General features: G+C 35.6%; 1 protein-coding gene across 8 annotated transcripts in view; it reads left to right on the top strand.

Annotated features, from left to right (window-relative positions):
- QKI (QKI, KH domain containing RNA binding) overlaps positions 1 to 15,534 on the top strand; it is a 157,981-nt gene that overhangs the window by 99,632 nt on the left and 42,815 nt on the right. For all 8 annotated transcript variants that reach the window (XM_065680436.1, XM_065680435.1, XM_065680434.1 and 5 more), the window contains one exon: positions 5,588 to 5,731. In XM_065680436.1, coding sequence (XP_065536508.1) covers positions 5,588 to 5,731 — 144 coding nt within the window. The remainder of the gene's footprint in view (positions 1 to 5,587; positions 5,732 to 15,534) is intronic.

Raw genomic sequence — 15,534 nt, 5'->3', positions numbered from 1 at the left:
AGTAAAGTTGATTCTCAACCTTGAGTCAGTGGCTTTATTTTTTCAAAAGGCGCCTGCTGTAGTACTGAGCTATGTTTGCATTTTGTGGTGGCCAACATTACTGGAAATTGTATGAGAGTGGAAAAAGCACATAGGATGGGAGTTGCACTTTTTAATGCTACAGGCCATAGCTGTCTGAAAAAAAAAAACAACACCAAACCCCCCCCAAAACCAACAACAACTAATGAAAGCCAAACCCCCCAAAAAACCCAAACAGTCAAGTGGAAAACTTCCTTCCACTCTTACCATATTGAATTCATTCTTCCTTTCTTGTCTTAAGTAATATATCTCTGCCTGCATATAAGCAGATCCTAGTGAAGCATTTCTTTTCAGTGTTTATTTTATTCTACTTTAATGGCAATTCTGACAGCTGGAAATGACTGGATTCTACTTCACCAGTTTTGAATTTTTCAACTTACTGTTAGTCAGCTGTCCATACTGTGGAGGTCTTTGTGGTGAGAAGTAAAGTTTGAGGGTTTTTTTTTAAGTTCTTAATAATATTTTGTGATGGCTTGCTTTCTGAAATTATTTTCTGCTTTCACCATTTAAATCTTTTTAACCATTTCAGTCCAGCTTGACAGGCACTTCTTTCCTTTGGATTTAATGTTTTCTGAAAATTACTGGCTAGATAGAGAAGAAGAGTAACTTAGTACCTCTAGAGGGGGGAAGGGATGTACTGAGTTTTCAGTTATCTGCTTTGTGTAAGTCACAGAAAGTGAGTAATCTGCCGTCTTTCTCTTGTTAAGTTAATAGCAGAGACATTAAGAAGGAAGCTTTGGGATGGAATGTGAAGATGTGAGTAGTAATGGCCTTAAGGGCCTGGGATGTAGGAGGTGTAAGACCCTGACTTGGAAATCCTATGGTGAAGTGTATGGAAAACACAGGGCACAAATCAGCAAGGGACTACACTTCAGTATTTTTCCTCATGCAACAACTTTTCTAATATTAAAGCTTGGCTGTGTAGATGCAGGTCAGTTGCATCCTTTTTCTGCTTTTTGACACTCCCCATAATCCCTTCCCAAGACAACAATAATGGGTGGGGGTGGGGGGTGTGTATAAATCTATAAGTATGTTACTTTTATTTTTGTGCAATTAAATTTTGAGGAGTTGTAGCAAGACTTGTTTGTTTTTTGTGCTTTTTTTTTTTTTTTTTGTTTTATTTTAAACTACATTGACCTTAATAGCAAGATAAATATTGAGCAGTTTCTTCTAGTCCATTACTGTGTATAGGCACCCCGAGGATAATGAGTGTATACACACAGGCAACAGAATGAAAGCAAAATCTGTTTACAGAATTAAGCTATACTTAAGGATACTGAAACTTCTGCCAGACAAGGAGCATAGTGAAATTTCATCTGCCAGTTATGTTGGTTATAATGTTCTTTAATTTAGCAGACAAGATAGTTTGGTTGTAATTAAGCTTTTCTAATATTGTTGTTCCCCAAGGTTGTGGTATAAATCATTTTACTCTGTATTTTCCTGCATCATCACTGCCTCCATTTTTCCTGTATAATTCTTCCATAAACAGTCTCTGGGATGCAGGAAAACTTCGTGCTGTAAATTACTTCTGTGTATATAATATAATTTTGAATACATGCAATTGAATATCTTCTTCCCTAGATTTTTATTCAGGTGTTCATGGTGCTGTTTCTCTTTTCTATGTGCCTACCATTCCTGCTGTGGTAACAAATGGGGGGTTTGCCCAAAATTATCCTCATTGCAGTTTCTTCCCCTTTTTTTTCTATAGGTAGACCTGGCAACCAGGCTGAATTGCTCAACATTTGCTACTGAAGGACAAGAGGCAGTGGGCACACTAGAATATGAAAGTCTATTTAAACATAAGAAAAACCCTCTTATTGTGACCAAACACTGTTTGAACACTGAATAGGTCACCCAGAGGGATGGTGGAGTCTCCATACTTGGAGATACTTAAAACTTGGTGCTCAGCAATATGGCAATATGCCTGAGTTGACCCTGCTCTGAGCAGGGACTCATGGAAAGGGACATGGAAGATGTCCGCAGTCCCTTCCTCTGTCAGCCATTCTGTGGTTCTGTGAAGTTGTCTGGTTTGTCTTAGCTGTGGTTCACTTCAAGATAGCCACAGATTGTATTTTCCTTCTACAAAGTTATGCAGCAACGCAAGTAGTCATTTTTTTCCTGCCCATCTTTTCATCATTTTCTCCTCAAACAATTTTAGAAGAAATTCCTAACTAACCTTTAAAGTTTTGGACCTTATTTTACGAGGCTTAAGAAAGATACCTCCCAAATTGAATTCCAGATCTATTCAATATACCCGTTCAGCCTTTTCTATAATAAAACAGGGTTGGGAAAGGATGTTTTCAAGACTTGTTACGCAGAGGACTAGTTTAATTTAAAATTTTACTTGGGTGGGAAAATATATTTTTCCAGATCATCCTTTCAGGATTTCAAAGGAGGATGAGTTAGCATAAAAAAAAAATATTGCAGCTCTTAACTGCAAGAGGTTGCAGGTTCTCTCTCCTGTGAGTCTAACCCTGTCATGCATTTGCATCTGACATTCTGTTTGAATGAATTGACCTAGTGTAGATCTGAATTCCCCAGTTTTGGTAAAAGCAAGCAAATACATACTTATTGGTATAACATTCCACTTGCGTTTTTGGTAAACCAAAAGACGTTTCTTGGAAAACTGTTAACCCGCTAAGAAAGCAACCTCATGGGACAGGATGGAAGCAATGAAGAATTTGAAGCCCCAATGGGCTGAGCTAGAACAGAAGAAATTAGAAGCCCATTCCAAACTCTTGAATCTGTTTGACTAATTGTTTTTTCAAAGCATAATGTGTGAACTTGCATTCTTAAGCTTCCTTTCAGTCTTACTGTTTGACTTCAGAAGTAGTGCTCTCCACAGCAACCAGATTTTCATTAATGTACTTCTTAACCATGAAAAAGCATAACTAGAACTAGTGATAAACTAGTTCAGTTAACTTAGCAGTAAGTATTTGTATGTTAGTATGTGCTGTGAGGTCTGATCTTAATAATGATATGTAATTATTAACCATGTACACAGTGTGTTCCACCTAAAAGGTAATTCAGGGGATGTGGGGAAAAAATATCTACAGTATCATCTGTTTATTGTCCTAGGTACAGCTTTTTTTTCTTTGAATAAAAAATCCTTGTGCTGCAACAGAATAATTTGAAGTTCGGCACCAATAGTTCATATTACATTAATCTAAAATATTTAAATATCAAGTAGTAGAGGCAGACTACTTTGTTTTATATAACAAAGAAAGTATTTTTCTGTGTTCTAGAAGTTACAAAGCAGGCGTACATCCACTACAACATTGTGCATTTTGCTGTCAGATTTGAGCTCCTCCAGATCATCCAAGTTTTTGAGACTTCACCGTATTATTTTCATTATGAAAGAAACCAATGCAGTGCAAGGAAGTCCCTTTATGCTTGCTCATACTACGTGTAAGCATGCCATTTTATCACACGGTAGCTAAAACTGCATTTAGGCGTTCCTTCTCTTTCAGGACAGGCCTTGCCATTTTACCTGGGGGCACCTTTCCTTGTCATTTGTCCCTCTTACCTTCACCCTCTCCTTCCTCCCTAGTGGTACTGTAGTTGTGCTAGCAACCGGTACCTTTCTCACTCCAGTATTGCGTCAACTCCCCATCAGTCAGCGCATGAAGAGGTAGTGGCATGTTTCTTGCTCTGCCCTCTGCTGGTTTAGGGACCTTCTCTCATTCATCATAGCTGTAATGTAATACTTTGTGCTACATTATATTAATATTGCTTGTCACCATCTGAAAAGAAAACAACTCACTCCTGCTTTGGATTAAAAAAGAAAGAAAAAATAAATAGATTTGTTTAAATAGTAATAGTGGAGTTTTGATCAAGATTGAGTGAAATCTTAAGCTGCAAATACCTTGTGTTAGATAGTGCTTTCAAAGATTAAATTACAGCAGAGAACATGTTATAACTCAGCTGCACTTTGCGTCAGGTTCTGTTTTATAAATGAGGGCTATTTTTCTCTCTCCCTTTCAGCTTCTGAAATTCACAAAGATACTTTTACAGCCACCATTGTTTAGAAAGTTGGCTAAGTTAGCTTTTAAAAAACCCGAACACTGGACCTAACAATATGGAGTGTAGTGCACATGTACACATGTTACATGAAGACTAGTGAAAATAAATTTCCTTTAAAGTACTGATTCATTTACATAACTTTTTCATACATCTCTCATGATTCTTTTTTTTTCTCCATTTTTATCCTTGCATTTTGCACAAAACATTTCAGACTTGGAGCAACTGAGTTAAACATAGAACATTCTAAGGAATAGCTCAGCCTTATGTATATATGACTATGAAGTACTGCAAGCATTTGTTGGTATTCAGTCTTCTAGCATTTTTTCTGTTTAATTTCCTGGAAGAATTTAAGTTAAATTTGGGGGAAAAGACACATTTGCAATTAACTTTGCTAGCCTTGTATTTTTTAAAATGTGATTTGTGATTAAGCCTCAAGTGTCTTACTTACAAATAGGAGACTCATATTATGCCAAGGATGTCGAATTTTTAGTAAGTGTGTTTTGTTTGTGCAGGGCTTTGTTTAGATGTGAAAGTTATAATAAATCTTTCTCATTTACTGAAGTTTTTATATTCCTCCTTTCAGTTTTTTAACTTGTTACGTTTAAAGTATTGTCAAATTTAGATTATGGTTCTGGGAAATTTAGCTGACTTTATTTGTTATTCAATAAAAACTCTTGGAAGGTTTCTTCTGGTTTTTGTAAGACTGGATGCTTGAATGTGTTACTTAAATTTACTGATTTCTATTGTTTAGAAATGTTTATATTAAAAAAACAAACAAACAAACCACAACCACTTTTGTTTAGCCTGCCCTTTTTTTTCTGAAAACAGCAAGCTAAGATTTATCTCTGGGATTATGAATGCCACCGATGTAAGAGAGTACTTATGTAATGGTGACTTGTTACATGCTCTTCTGTGACTTCAGTTTTAAAGCCCTGTCATCTCCTTTCTGCCCTCCATTTCTGTTCTTTTTGTAATGTTTGGTTCCTGAACCTTTTCTTCATGAGCATTTAAAAGCAATTTTCAACACTGAAGGATTGCTCTGTTGTCCTTTGGAGTGATTCAGATGGAGTTTTTGTGTATCATGTCTGTTCCACTTTCTTAAAAATATTAGGATGCTTAACTGCAAGTATGTTTTATCTGCTTAACCCTTGAAAAGCTCCAAAGAAAGCAGTACTGTGTTTGTAGTACTTGTTAATTTATTCACTTGGGAAAGGTACTCTAAATTGGTTTCTTTGTAGTCTTAAAAAAAAAAAAAAAAAAAAGCATGAGGTTCCAAAACACAAGCAAAATCCCCCAAAAGATATTTTGAAGCCTAACTTCTTGATAAGTAACCATGTAACAGAAAACAGCCTTCACAGTATGAAGAAGTCTTTTCCCCGTCTTCTTGAAAATAGTGTGTACTATTCACAGAATTGAGTTTGTCAGTGTTTTTGGTTGTTTTATATGGAATGTGCTTCATAGCTTCTATTTATTTATTTATTTTCAGGAAGAACAGAACCGAGGCAAGCCCAACTGGGAACACCTGAATGAAGATTTACACGTACTTATCACTGTGGAGGATGCTCAGAACAGAGCAGAAATAAAGCTGAAGAGGGCTGTTGAAGAAGTAAAAAAGTTGCTGATACCTGCAGTAAGTATTTGTATGCAAGTCTTCCATTTCCATTTCTAGAAATTACCTCTGAAATACAATTAATGCTGCAGCAGTAGGGGTGAGGTTGCAGAGCAGCATCGTCAAATAAATTTATATATTATTTTGTAATACTTTAGCAATCTTTAAAGTGCCTCTTCACGGATAAAATTATTCCAAGGAACAGAATATATTTTTAAGAGATGTTATTTTTTGGGTTTGTTTTTGTTTTGTTTTGTTTTTGTTGTTGTTGTTGGGTTTTTTTTGTCTTTTTTTAGAAAGAGATGCAGATCACCTTTACAAGGTAATGCTGAACTGTTAACAAATACTAGCTTTCTCACCTTTCAGAGTAAGGATGCTTATGTTTAAGGCTGGGGAAATGTGACATGCTTTTATGTTTCACTTTGAGGTGATCATGATACTTTAAAGAAGGTGTGTTTTCTTAGATGGTTACATTGAACACCTTCCAAAAAGAACAAAACCCTTCAGGATATACTGTCAATATGCTGGGGGAAAAATAAACATAGTGCAGCTGGAAAATTGATTATCTTTCTCATTTGCTGAATGTATGAACTGCCTCTGCCTATCCAGATGACTTAAAGTCTTTTGGAGGAACCAGAATGACCCTTGAGAACCTCTTAGATCTGCCCTGCATTCTCACTCAAAGCAAGGGGATTCAGGGTGGCTGTATAGCACATCCCATGCAATTAGCTTGCATCTTGTTATTTTTACCACCACTTCTGTGCCATTATAAAATGATAAAAATGAATGACATCTTCTTCAGTGGTGGAAATAAATTTCCATATTGTGAGAAAACATGAAGATTATCCTGTGGAAAAAAAAAAAGTAGGTGGTATTAAAATGACCAAATGATTTTGGCCACTTCGGTGAATGCTAATAGATGCTGGCTATGAGGGAACTTGTGCTGACATATGCAGTCTCTATAAACATATTTATTCAGAATACGTTTTTTAAGAGTTACCTAAGATCAGATACGCATAAGAAGTTTGGGTGCTGCTTATTACATGTGCAAGAGTTAAAGGTCTGTTGTCTCCCATTTCTGAATATTATGGCTTGTTGAAACAGGCGTGTGTAGTACCCACTAATGAATTAATATATAGGTGAACTCATGTGTAGTACATACCAGTGAATTAGTATGTAGGTGAACTTGCTTTTTGTGCTACCTATTGCGTCTGTTCAATTGGTATAAAATAATGGCTGCTTAATCAGTGTATGGTTTCAGGCAGTTTGAGAGTTGAAAAATTCTGGTTTAGGATACAGGTTGAAAGCTTCTGTGAAGGAAACCATAAACCTTTAAATAATCAGGTTAAGCATGAGGGGTGAAAAATGAATCCTAGCTAATTACAATGAGATGTGGGGAAACTGTGGATGCTGGAAGATACCCAAGATGCTCTAAAATATAAGAACGGAAAATTGGGGATTCCCTTTCACATGGTAGAATACCTGTAACTATGACTGTTTTCCAGATAAATGTCAGAGGATTTAAGATTTATAAATTATATTAATGTATTTTTTTGTTTTAGCTCCATTTACCTTGAATAAAATTTGAGATTATATAGAAGAAAATACGCAGTCTCATGCCTGCCCTGTAGTGGCAGTGCTTTGCTTTTCTGAGATACATTTCAGAAAAGCAAGCTAGTGTTAGAGATGGGAATTAGTTACTAATTTCTTGGAATAATCAGTTATTTTTACACTGAAGATTCCAAAAAGTCTAATTACATTTTATAGCAGCAGTGCACAAATAGGCACATTTCTTAAATAGATTTCCATTTTGGAGGTACTTGGGTGAAGAGATACTGTTTCAACAGTAAAATATGCTTCTTTGTGAATCTGGATCACTAGAGATTTTTTTTTTCCTTGTGGATGTGAATTTTTAATTTCCCTTTCCACTTGCTGTTGGTTTCTTACCAAGATGGTGTTATAGTCAAACAGTTTTTCTTTACAAATAAAAAGCACAACTTGAGGCAGACTGGCTGAATAAGCCATTTTTTTTTTCCAGAAGGAGAAGAACAAGATTTATTTTTTTTTTAATATATATTATTATTTTGTATTTAATTTAAATTTCTTTGGTATGATTTTTTTTTTTTTGTTCTTATTATTTACTTTGGCTGTACTTAATGTTCTGTAGGACTAATTCTTTTGTTCTACTTCACTGAGATTCTGGTCATTACCTGGGCCTGCAGGATAATACAGTACTGCCTCTTTCATGTTTTTCTCTGAAGAAAAGCAGGAAGAATAAAGCAGTCTGCAAGCTTTTGGGATCTCACTGAGGTGTACCATTCTTATCCCTCCTAAAGTGAATCCTACAGGTTATTGATCTTCATTGGGAGATCACCGAGAGTTTGTTATTTGCAAGGGTTCAGTAAGGATGGGCAGTTCTCTTGTAAAGGAAAGACAAAAGATGCTTTGGATTGTGCACTGGAGAATGTAAGGAACAACTCAGAGCCTGTGTAAAAGAATGTACATAGTAAGTGTAGCATACTGAGATCCAGTGACGTTAAGGGTTTGGAATTACTTTTTAAGGTCTTAGGCAGTGGGGCTGAATTCCTCTGCTAGAAATATATAAAGCTTTTACATGTTTGAAGAAGCGTTGAATACTCTCATCTAGCTGCATGTGTTTTCTCAATGCTCTTTTGGTTACAGAGATATCTCTCTAATTACTAATCCACCTTTATACTAACTGGTTTTTATATAGGATGAGGTACATACAACAATTCAAATTTCAGTGCATCCATAATTTGATGCATAACATCAACTGCTTATATTTTTAATCCCTTTTTCCTTTGACTCCACATTCTTCCTTTCAGAGGAAAAGATCATATTTGTGGCTTCTACTTAATTATTCTAATTGGTCTGGAATCAGTGTTTTTCAAGTTCTGTAATTTTACTTGGTTGATGCCTCCATCTTGTCTGAAGACAACTGTAACATGTTATTAGTCAGTGATGCTCCTTGTCAAAATGTATAAATCATTTGCCACTACAATAATAGAATTATAAGATTGTGATGGCTAGGAAATAGTGTTTCAGTAGAAGATTATTTAATTTTGTTATTACATTAGGTCCTTGCCTATAATAGTGATTTTAGACTTCTCAGTCTTGAATATCTTGAAATTTGGCTGTATAGTCTTCATTTTTTCCTTGAAAACTTTGTGCGCTGTGAATTCCATAGCAAAAACTTGATGGAGTACAAAGAACTTTATGAATTTTTAATCGTGCTTTAGTCAAGAAAAAATAAAGTGGATATTGTAGTAATGCTGTACATAGTTTACCCTATATGTAGCAAAAACTAGCAAAAGCTTGAAAATGGAAATATATTAGGAGATGATTTCATTTGTTTTAGGCATCTAAAAAGCCACAATAAATTCTGCATGCAGGTTTTTCTTTCCTGAATAATTCTCATTTACTCCTTCATGGTGTGCTGGTTTTACGTTTTTGTTTTCACAAGTGAGAGAATATAGTGCCACCTTCTATAGTTTCCCTGTTGAAATGTTGGGTGTGCTGTTCAATCCATTGTTTGCTGCTTATTCAGTTAAAGTTAGCAAATGGATAAGTGATACAGTAACAGAAAAGGGACCCTGCAGTCCTTAAAAGCTTTTTAGGAAATTCCTGCATTACATCTGTTTTGTCAGGTCAGATGCAAGTGTCTCACAGTGCGCATCATGTAAATGATCAAAAGGGCAGCTCTGTGGATAGAGTAATGAATCATAGAATAGTCAGGGTTGGAAAGGGCCTTAAGATCATCTAGTTCCAACCCGCCTGCCATGGACAGGGATGCCTCACACTAAAATGAAGCAGCCAAGCTTCTTGGGAGTGACTGTTAGATGACACGTGGTAAACTTTTTGATGTGGAGGAGAGGTGATAGCGTGTTATTTTTAGTAGTGTGAAGCAGACTTAATGTTTCCATGATAGTATGAACCAAGGGCTGCTGCAGTCCTGCCATTCCTTTATGATTTGCTGTTCCTGCTTCCTGTTTAGCATCAGAAAGTACTGGCCTTCATCTGACCGTGTAGCTAGTCCATTTGGTGGAGAGCTTAACCTTGGATTAACTGACTTGTTACGGAGTCAGTTTTATTTTAGCAGTGACAGAAGTGATGGAATGAGAAAGCGCAGAGGTAGCAGAAGACCACCCTTAAATAAATTTAACCTTCTGTAGAACTGTGAGTGAGTATGTTCATCTGCAGACACTCCCTGTAGTAGAATACAACAGTGGAAAACAAAAGAGGAAAGCCTACTTGTGTGTAGTTTTTCCTCTTTCCCACTGTCCAGTTTGTCTAGTACTGGTAATTTGAGTAACTTATTCACAAGTTGAATAAAGTATTAGTTATGTTGAGCAGTCCTTTAGTAAATTCTGGCATATATTTTTTATCAGTCTTATCCTGCTGAAAGTTCTTACTGTAATGAAAGTCTGAGTTTTAAATATGAGGACAAGAATCTCTTACATCAGTTCACATAGGGAGTGTTTATGCATTGTACTTGGTATGTTTTTGCAGGGTTAAATTTTTCAGCTTACACTAGTATTGACAATTACCAAAATTATTTCAGACCAGCTGCAAGTGTGAAACAGCTCTCTCCATCATTGTGTGCTGTGGTGGAAACTCTGTAGACCAGTGGTTCATTGGCACCAAAAAAAGTCTGTTGATGGAGGTGATTTTTTGAGATCATACTTACTACAAGATATCGATGTGATTCACAGCTTGATTGAATAAAACCGTGTTTAAACTCTGTTAAATTCATCAACTGTCCTGAAATATCTTTGTAGTACTAAGGAGAAAAGTAATATTCATCAGAATATTGTTCATGAGAATAGTTTTGAAAGCAGATATAAAATGTGCTCACTTGTGATTATTAATTTGTTTTCAACTTCCCATTTTCCAAAAGTTGTCAAATAAAGGGAAAATACAAACTTACGGGGATCTGTGCACTCATGTATTTCAGTTGATTGTTGTACAAATTTTGATATGTTGTAATCAGATATAATCAGTCTCATTTTATTAGCTTGTAACTTAGGTAGCAGTTCATACCAATTCTTGTTCTTCCTAGGCTTTTCTTATATTAACGGGAAAAAGAATCATCTCCGACAGTTACTGCAAAACACCTTAATCTGTTACTCTGCATTTTCTTCTGGACATCTTTGATGGCTTTTAGAACCTAGGGAAATCAGTTGATTTTGCCTGCTTATGGTTGCTGCTGAATACCCTATCTCATTTCCCTTTTTCCTTCTCCAAAATATTTATTGGAGATGCAATAATTCATTTAAGTTGTTACAGATGTATAATTGGAGAAATGGTAGATCTTAATTTATGAAAAAGACCTTGAGAAACTTACAAAATAGTCTTTTCTCAAAGAGAAACAACAAAAGTCTGTTTCCTGAAACTCAGTAGGCACACGTCCTTCCAAAGCAGGATTATACATTGATTAGGTCTCTAATTAGGTTCTGCATGGGTTTTGTCTGTCTTCCGAAAGTGTACTTGATCTGTTTGGCTTTTGGTAGATACAGCTGTGGAAGAAAGAAATGTTACTGACCTATTCTGGTAATTAATTCTGTGGTACCTGTAACTTTTTTTTTTTTCATTCTTCATCCCATTTTTAAACTTGCTTTCTTGGTTCTTGGCTATTTTTCCATCCTTTCCTATAGTCTGCCCCCATTCTATTGATGGCTGTTAAAGTATATATAAGCTGGGATCTTTTATATTAGTCTTGTTAGTATTTGTCCTCTTATGCAAGAAATAGCTGATGAAACTGATTCTCCTTGTCCATCTTGATAAAGATTATAAGAAAGCTGCAACAAATTACCCATACATTATTTTTTGTCCTTCATTTCTAATACAGTTGGTTTTTTGCTTGGTTGGTTTTCTTTTTTGAAATCACAGCCTTATACCTAAGTGGAAGAAATGCTAGTTGTAGAGTTGTGATTCCTGGGGAGACAGTATAAGGAGTAGAAATTAGTTGTCCTGCACTTTTATACTAAATATAAACAAGACTATGTTGAAGAGCTCAGATCATTTTATGTATGTAAGTTATATTGGCAGTGGCTTCTGAAGGGATCTTATCAACTGCAAAGATTTTTGTGTGAAGTAATAGTAAAGTACAGTAAACATTTCCGTTTTCCAGCTATTTAAAACATTCTTTACTGCCAGTGCTAGTTTTGAAATCTAGATTCCTAATTATACAAATATAAAGTGTGTCACAGAAGCATCTGTGGTTTCATGCTGGCTGATGATTTATAGTCATCAAGTTGCTCTACATTATGCTGTTTTGACGTCAGAACACGGAAGATTCTAACCTTTGGAAAAGTGCCCAGTGTTTTTCAGCTACTCTTCAATAGAAAACTCAAATGTTCCTTTTTTTAAACCAGTGAAGAAATGCTTGAGCTTTCATTGGAGGACTAGTAAGGTTTCCTTTTGTTAAGTTGTTTATAGGTAGGGCTTTAATATGGGAATATTCTGCACCCTGTTATCAGGAGAAACATAGGTGGACATAATATCAGAGATGGGAGTGAACTATTTTAAATAGCTTACATAATTGTAGACTGGGCCATTTGTAGCACACTTTTGATTAAACTGTTGAGTGGTAAACTGTCCTGGAAAATGAAAGATTAGATGAGAGATTACTGGAAAGTTACATTGATTGGAATAGCAATTATTAGTGAGAGGCATTTAAGAGTAGGTTTTGGGGAGGGTTTTGTGTGTTGTAGGAAATGGCATGTTTTGGTGGTTGTTTCTGTGGGTTTGGGTTTGTTTTAGGTTTTTTTGATGGGAATTTTTTTGTGTGTGTTTTTGTTTTTGTTGTTTTTTTCCTTATATATTTTAGAATGTATTTTAAAAGCTCTGCCTTCTTTTTAAACATACTTGCCTTCTGCATTTTCGGTGTTATCATTATTAGCTAATTTTTAATATTTACACAATATCTAGAAAGTGGAGTATATTTTCAATTCCAAATCACTTGAAGTTATTGTTGAGAAGGAAATATGAACAGCCATCACATCTTAGGAAAAAATCAGGGGTCTCTAACACTATTCCCAGTCCTTTGATATTGCAGCCTCTTATAAATGGACTGGAAGATGTGACTTTTTCTTTTTGACCAAACACACCTGTAGATACTAAGAATGTCAGTTGCTTTGTTTATAAATAAAAAAAATCAGCCATTGATGGATACTTTCCTAATTTCAGAAACTGTACATTGCGAATCTTTTTATGAGGCTGAAGGTCAAACCCTCAAATTCGCCATTTGCGGTTGGCAAGAGGTTATTTGTCTTAAGATCATTTTTAGTGTTCTTGATGAAAACTAGTTTTCAGTTGTGTAATTGCGTGCACCACTATGCTCTCATCTTAGAAGTAGCTCCTTCAGGATTTCTTCACTCTCTAGCTTATATGTCCTAGTTTGAAAATAGAATTTGAACTTCGGCTACTCTGACTTTCTTGGCAGCTATAGTAAATATACTGGTACAGTTGCACTAACATAAGCAAATGATATATGTGGAAAGGTGAAATGAGACTAGAAGGAAGAGTAGAGATTTGTCATATGTACTCACAGACACTTGAATGACGTAGTGATAGAAGTTGTGCAAACAGTCAGTTCTATTTCTTTGATCAAACTTTTGGCTGTGTTAGGCAGCCAGTGGCCTTATTTTTCTGTATCTGCTGGTCTGAGCTTTTAGTTTTTAATGAGTATCTAAAGGGGGCATACAGGAAAGCTAGAAATGGGACTTTTTCAGGGGCATGTAGTGACAGGAGAAGCAGAATGTCTTTAAACTGAAAGGCAGTAGGTTCAGATTAGATATAAGGAAGAAGCTCTTTACTTATGAGGGTGGTAAGGCACTGGCACAGGTTGCCCAGAGAAGCTGTGGATGCTCCATCCGTGGATGGGGCTTTGAGCAACAACCTGGTTTGGTGGGAGATGTCCCTGTCCATGGCATGGGGTTGGAACTAGATGATCTTTAAGGTCCCTTCCAATCAAAACCATTCTATGATTCTGTAGCTGGTAGGGTTTTTAAGAAGAGTTTTGAAATAATAGCTTGTTTGCTTAGTTGGTTGGAATTTATAATCAAAATTAGTGCAATCAAAAAAGATGTGTTAAATAATAAAATCTTCATGTCACTGTGCAGGGAATTTGTTTGAGAGAGTATAATAACCACTTGGCTTACCGTGGAAGATAAAGTCTGAAAGACAAAGGGAACTAAAAGGGATGTCTGAATTTCTCCCACATTTTTAACCCTCTGTAATACATATGGTAGTAATGTGATGATCTGATTTTGTGTTAATGATATTTCTTACCATTTGGAACAGTTAGACTATTGCTGTAATGCTGAGAAGAATACTGGTTGTTTTCTTAAGCCTGCAAAACCAAGGCATATATTTGCCTTTCAGTAGTCATTCCTGAAATTGCTGGTTGATTTCTAAAGAAGGTGCTTGGGCTCTGTAGGGACTCCTTTAGCGATCCTTGCAGTATGAGCTCTCCAGTCTTAGTAGATGGTGAAGAACTCTGGAAAGCTATGCTTTATTACTTGGCAGTGAACAAAGCTTCAGGGAAATCTGATACCTTTGAAGATTGAAAGGTCAGTGAGATTCAAGAAGGATACACATTAAAAAAACAAACAAAAAACCCAACAAAACAAACAAACAAAACCCAACCAACAACAACAACAAAAAAAAAAAAAAAACAAAACCAAAAAACTTTAAAAATTCCTCTGGTTATAGAAACACTTGTTTTCCCCAATGCTAGGAACGATACTCTTTAAATAAATGTTAACATCCTCATCTGTAAAGTGTGATTATAGCTCCTTACGGATTTGTAAAACATTGAGGGACAAATGTTTACTGAAAAAAAAATTACATAAAAGGTCATTACTGGAATGTGAATGCTTTTATAGCAATCTGTAGTTTTGCCAGGTGGTCCTGAAAACAGAAGAATGAGCAAAGATTACTTTAATAATCTTAATTTATTAAGACTGGAGATTGTGGGGGGAACTCTGAAGGGTTCTTGGTGTTCATGCAGAGAGTTGTAGTGATAAGAATATAGAATCAAATAAACAGTTTTTCATTGATTTGAACTTGGAATTAATTTGAAATTATCTTGGAAATTGTTTTGTTGCACAAGCCTTCATGTAAGTTCTACATATTACTGAAACAGTTCTACGGAGGAACTTTATAAATATATATATATGCAGCTGTTTAGCCTTTGTGCTTTAAAGGTCTAGTAAATCAGGTATTAAATGATACATCTTGTCTTCCTTAAAAATAAAGATTAGGAGTATTGCAGAGTCACCTAGGAGTTGTGCTCAACTAGACAGTCTTAAAGGGACTTAACAGTACCATTTGAGAAATGCCATCTCTTCTTCTTCTGTAAATCATATTGCAGTGCTTGGAAAATAAGGTTAAGCTGATATAGCTGATATAAAGCTGATACAGTGCAATTTATTCTTACTATGCCATGATTTTAATTCTGTATATTTTGCAGCTGCTAGAAGTAATCTGTTTATAGCAGCCCTAAGTAATAATGTAAATGTTAATCATCATTAAATAATACTTTCTTTCACCACTTACTGTAGCTGGGATTTTTAAAAAAGGTCCTAAGTGAGTCCAGTACATCTGAGGGTATACAGGCTCTTCTAAAAATCCTAGTCTAGTTACTTTTAGGAACTTGAAAGTAAGATGGATGATTGTGTGGATATGATAGTAATGATCAGTGGTTTAGGTTTGAAATCTAGGAACTGATTTTTACTAGAAGTCTCAAGTTGATTTGGAAACTTTAGAATCTTTGTGAAGACAGCTTCTGTGATGATGTA

Source organism: Lathamus discolor, chromosome 5, assembly GCF_037157495.1.
Source record: "Lathamus discolor isolate bLatDis1 chromosome 5, bLatDis1.hap1, whole genome shotgun sequence".
Taxonomy (NCBI): Eukaryota; Metazoa; Chordata; class Aves; order Psittaciformes; family Psittacidae; genus Lathamus; species Lathamus discolor.
This window is presented reverse-complemented; position numbering and strand designations above follow the sequence as displayed.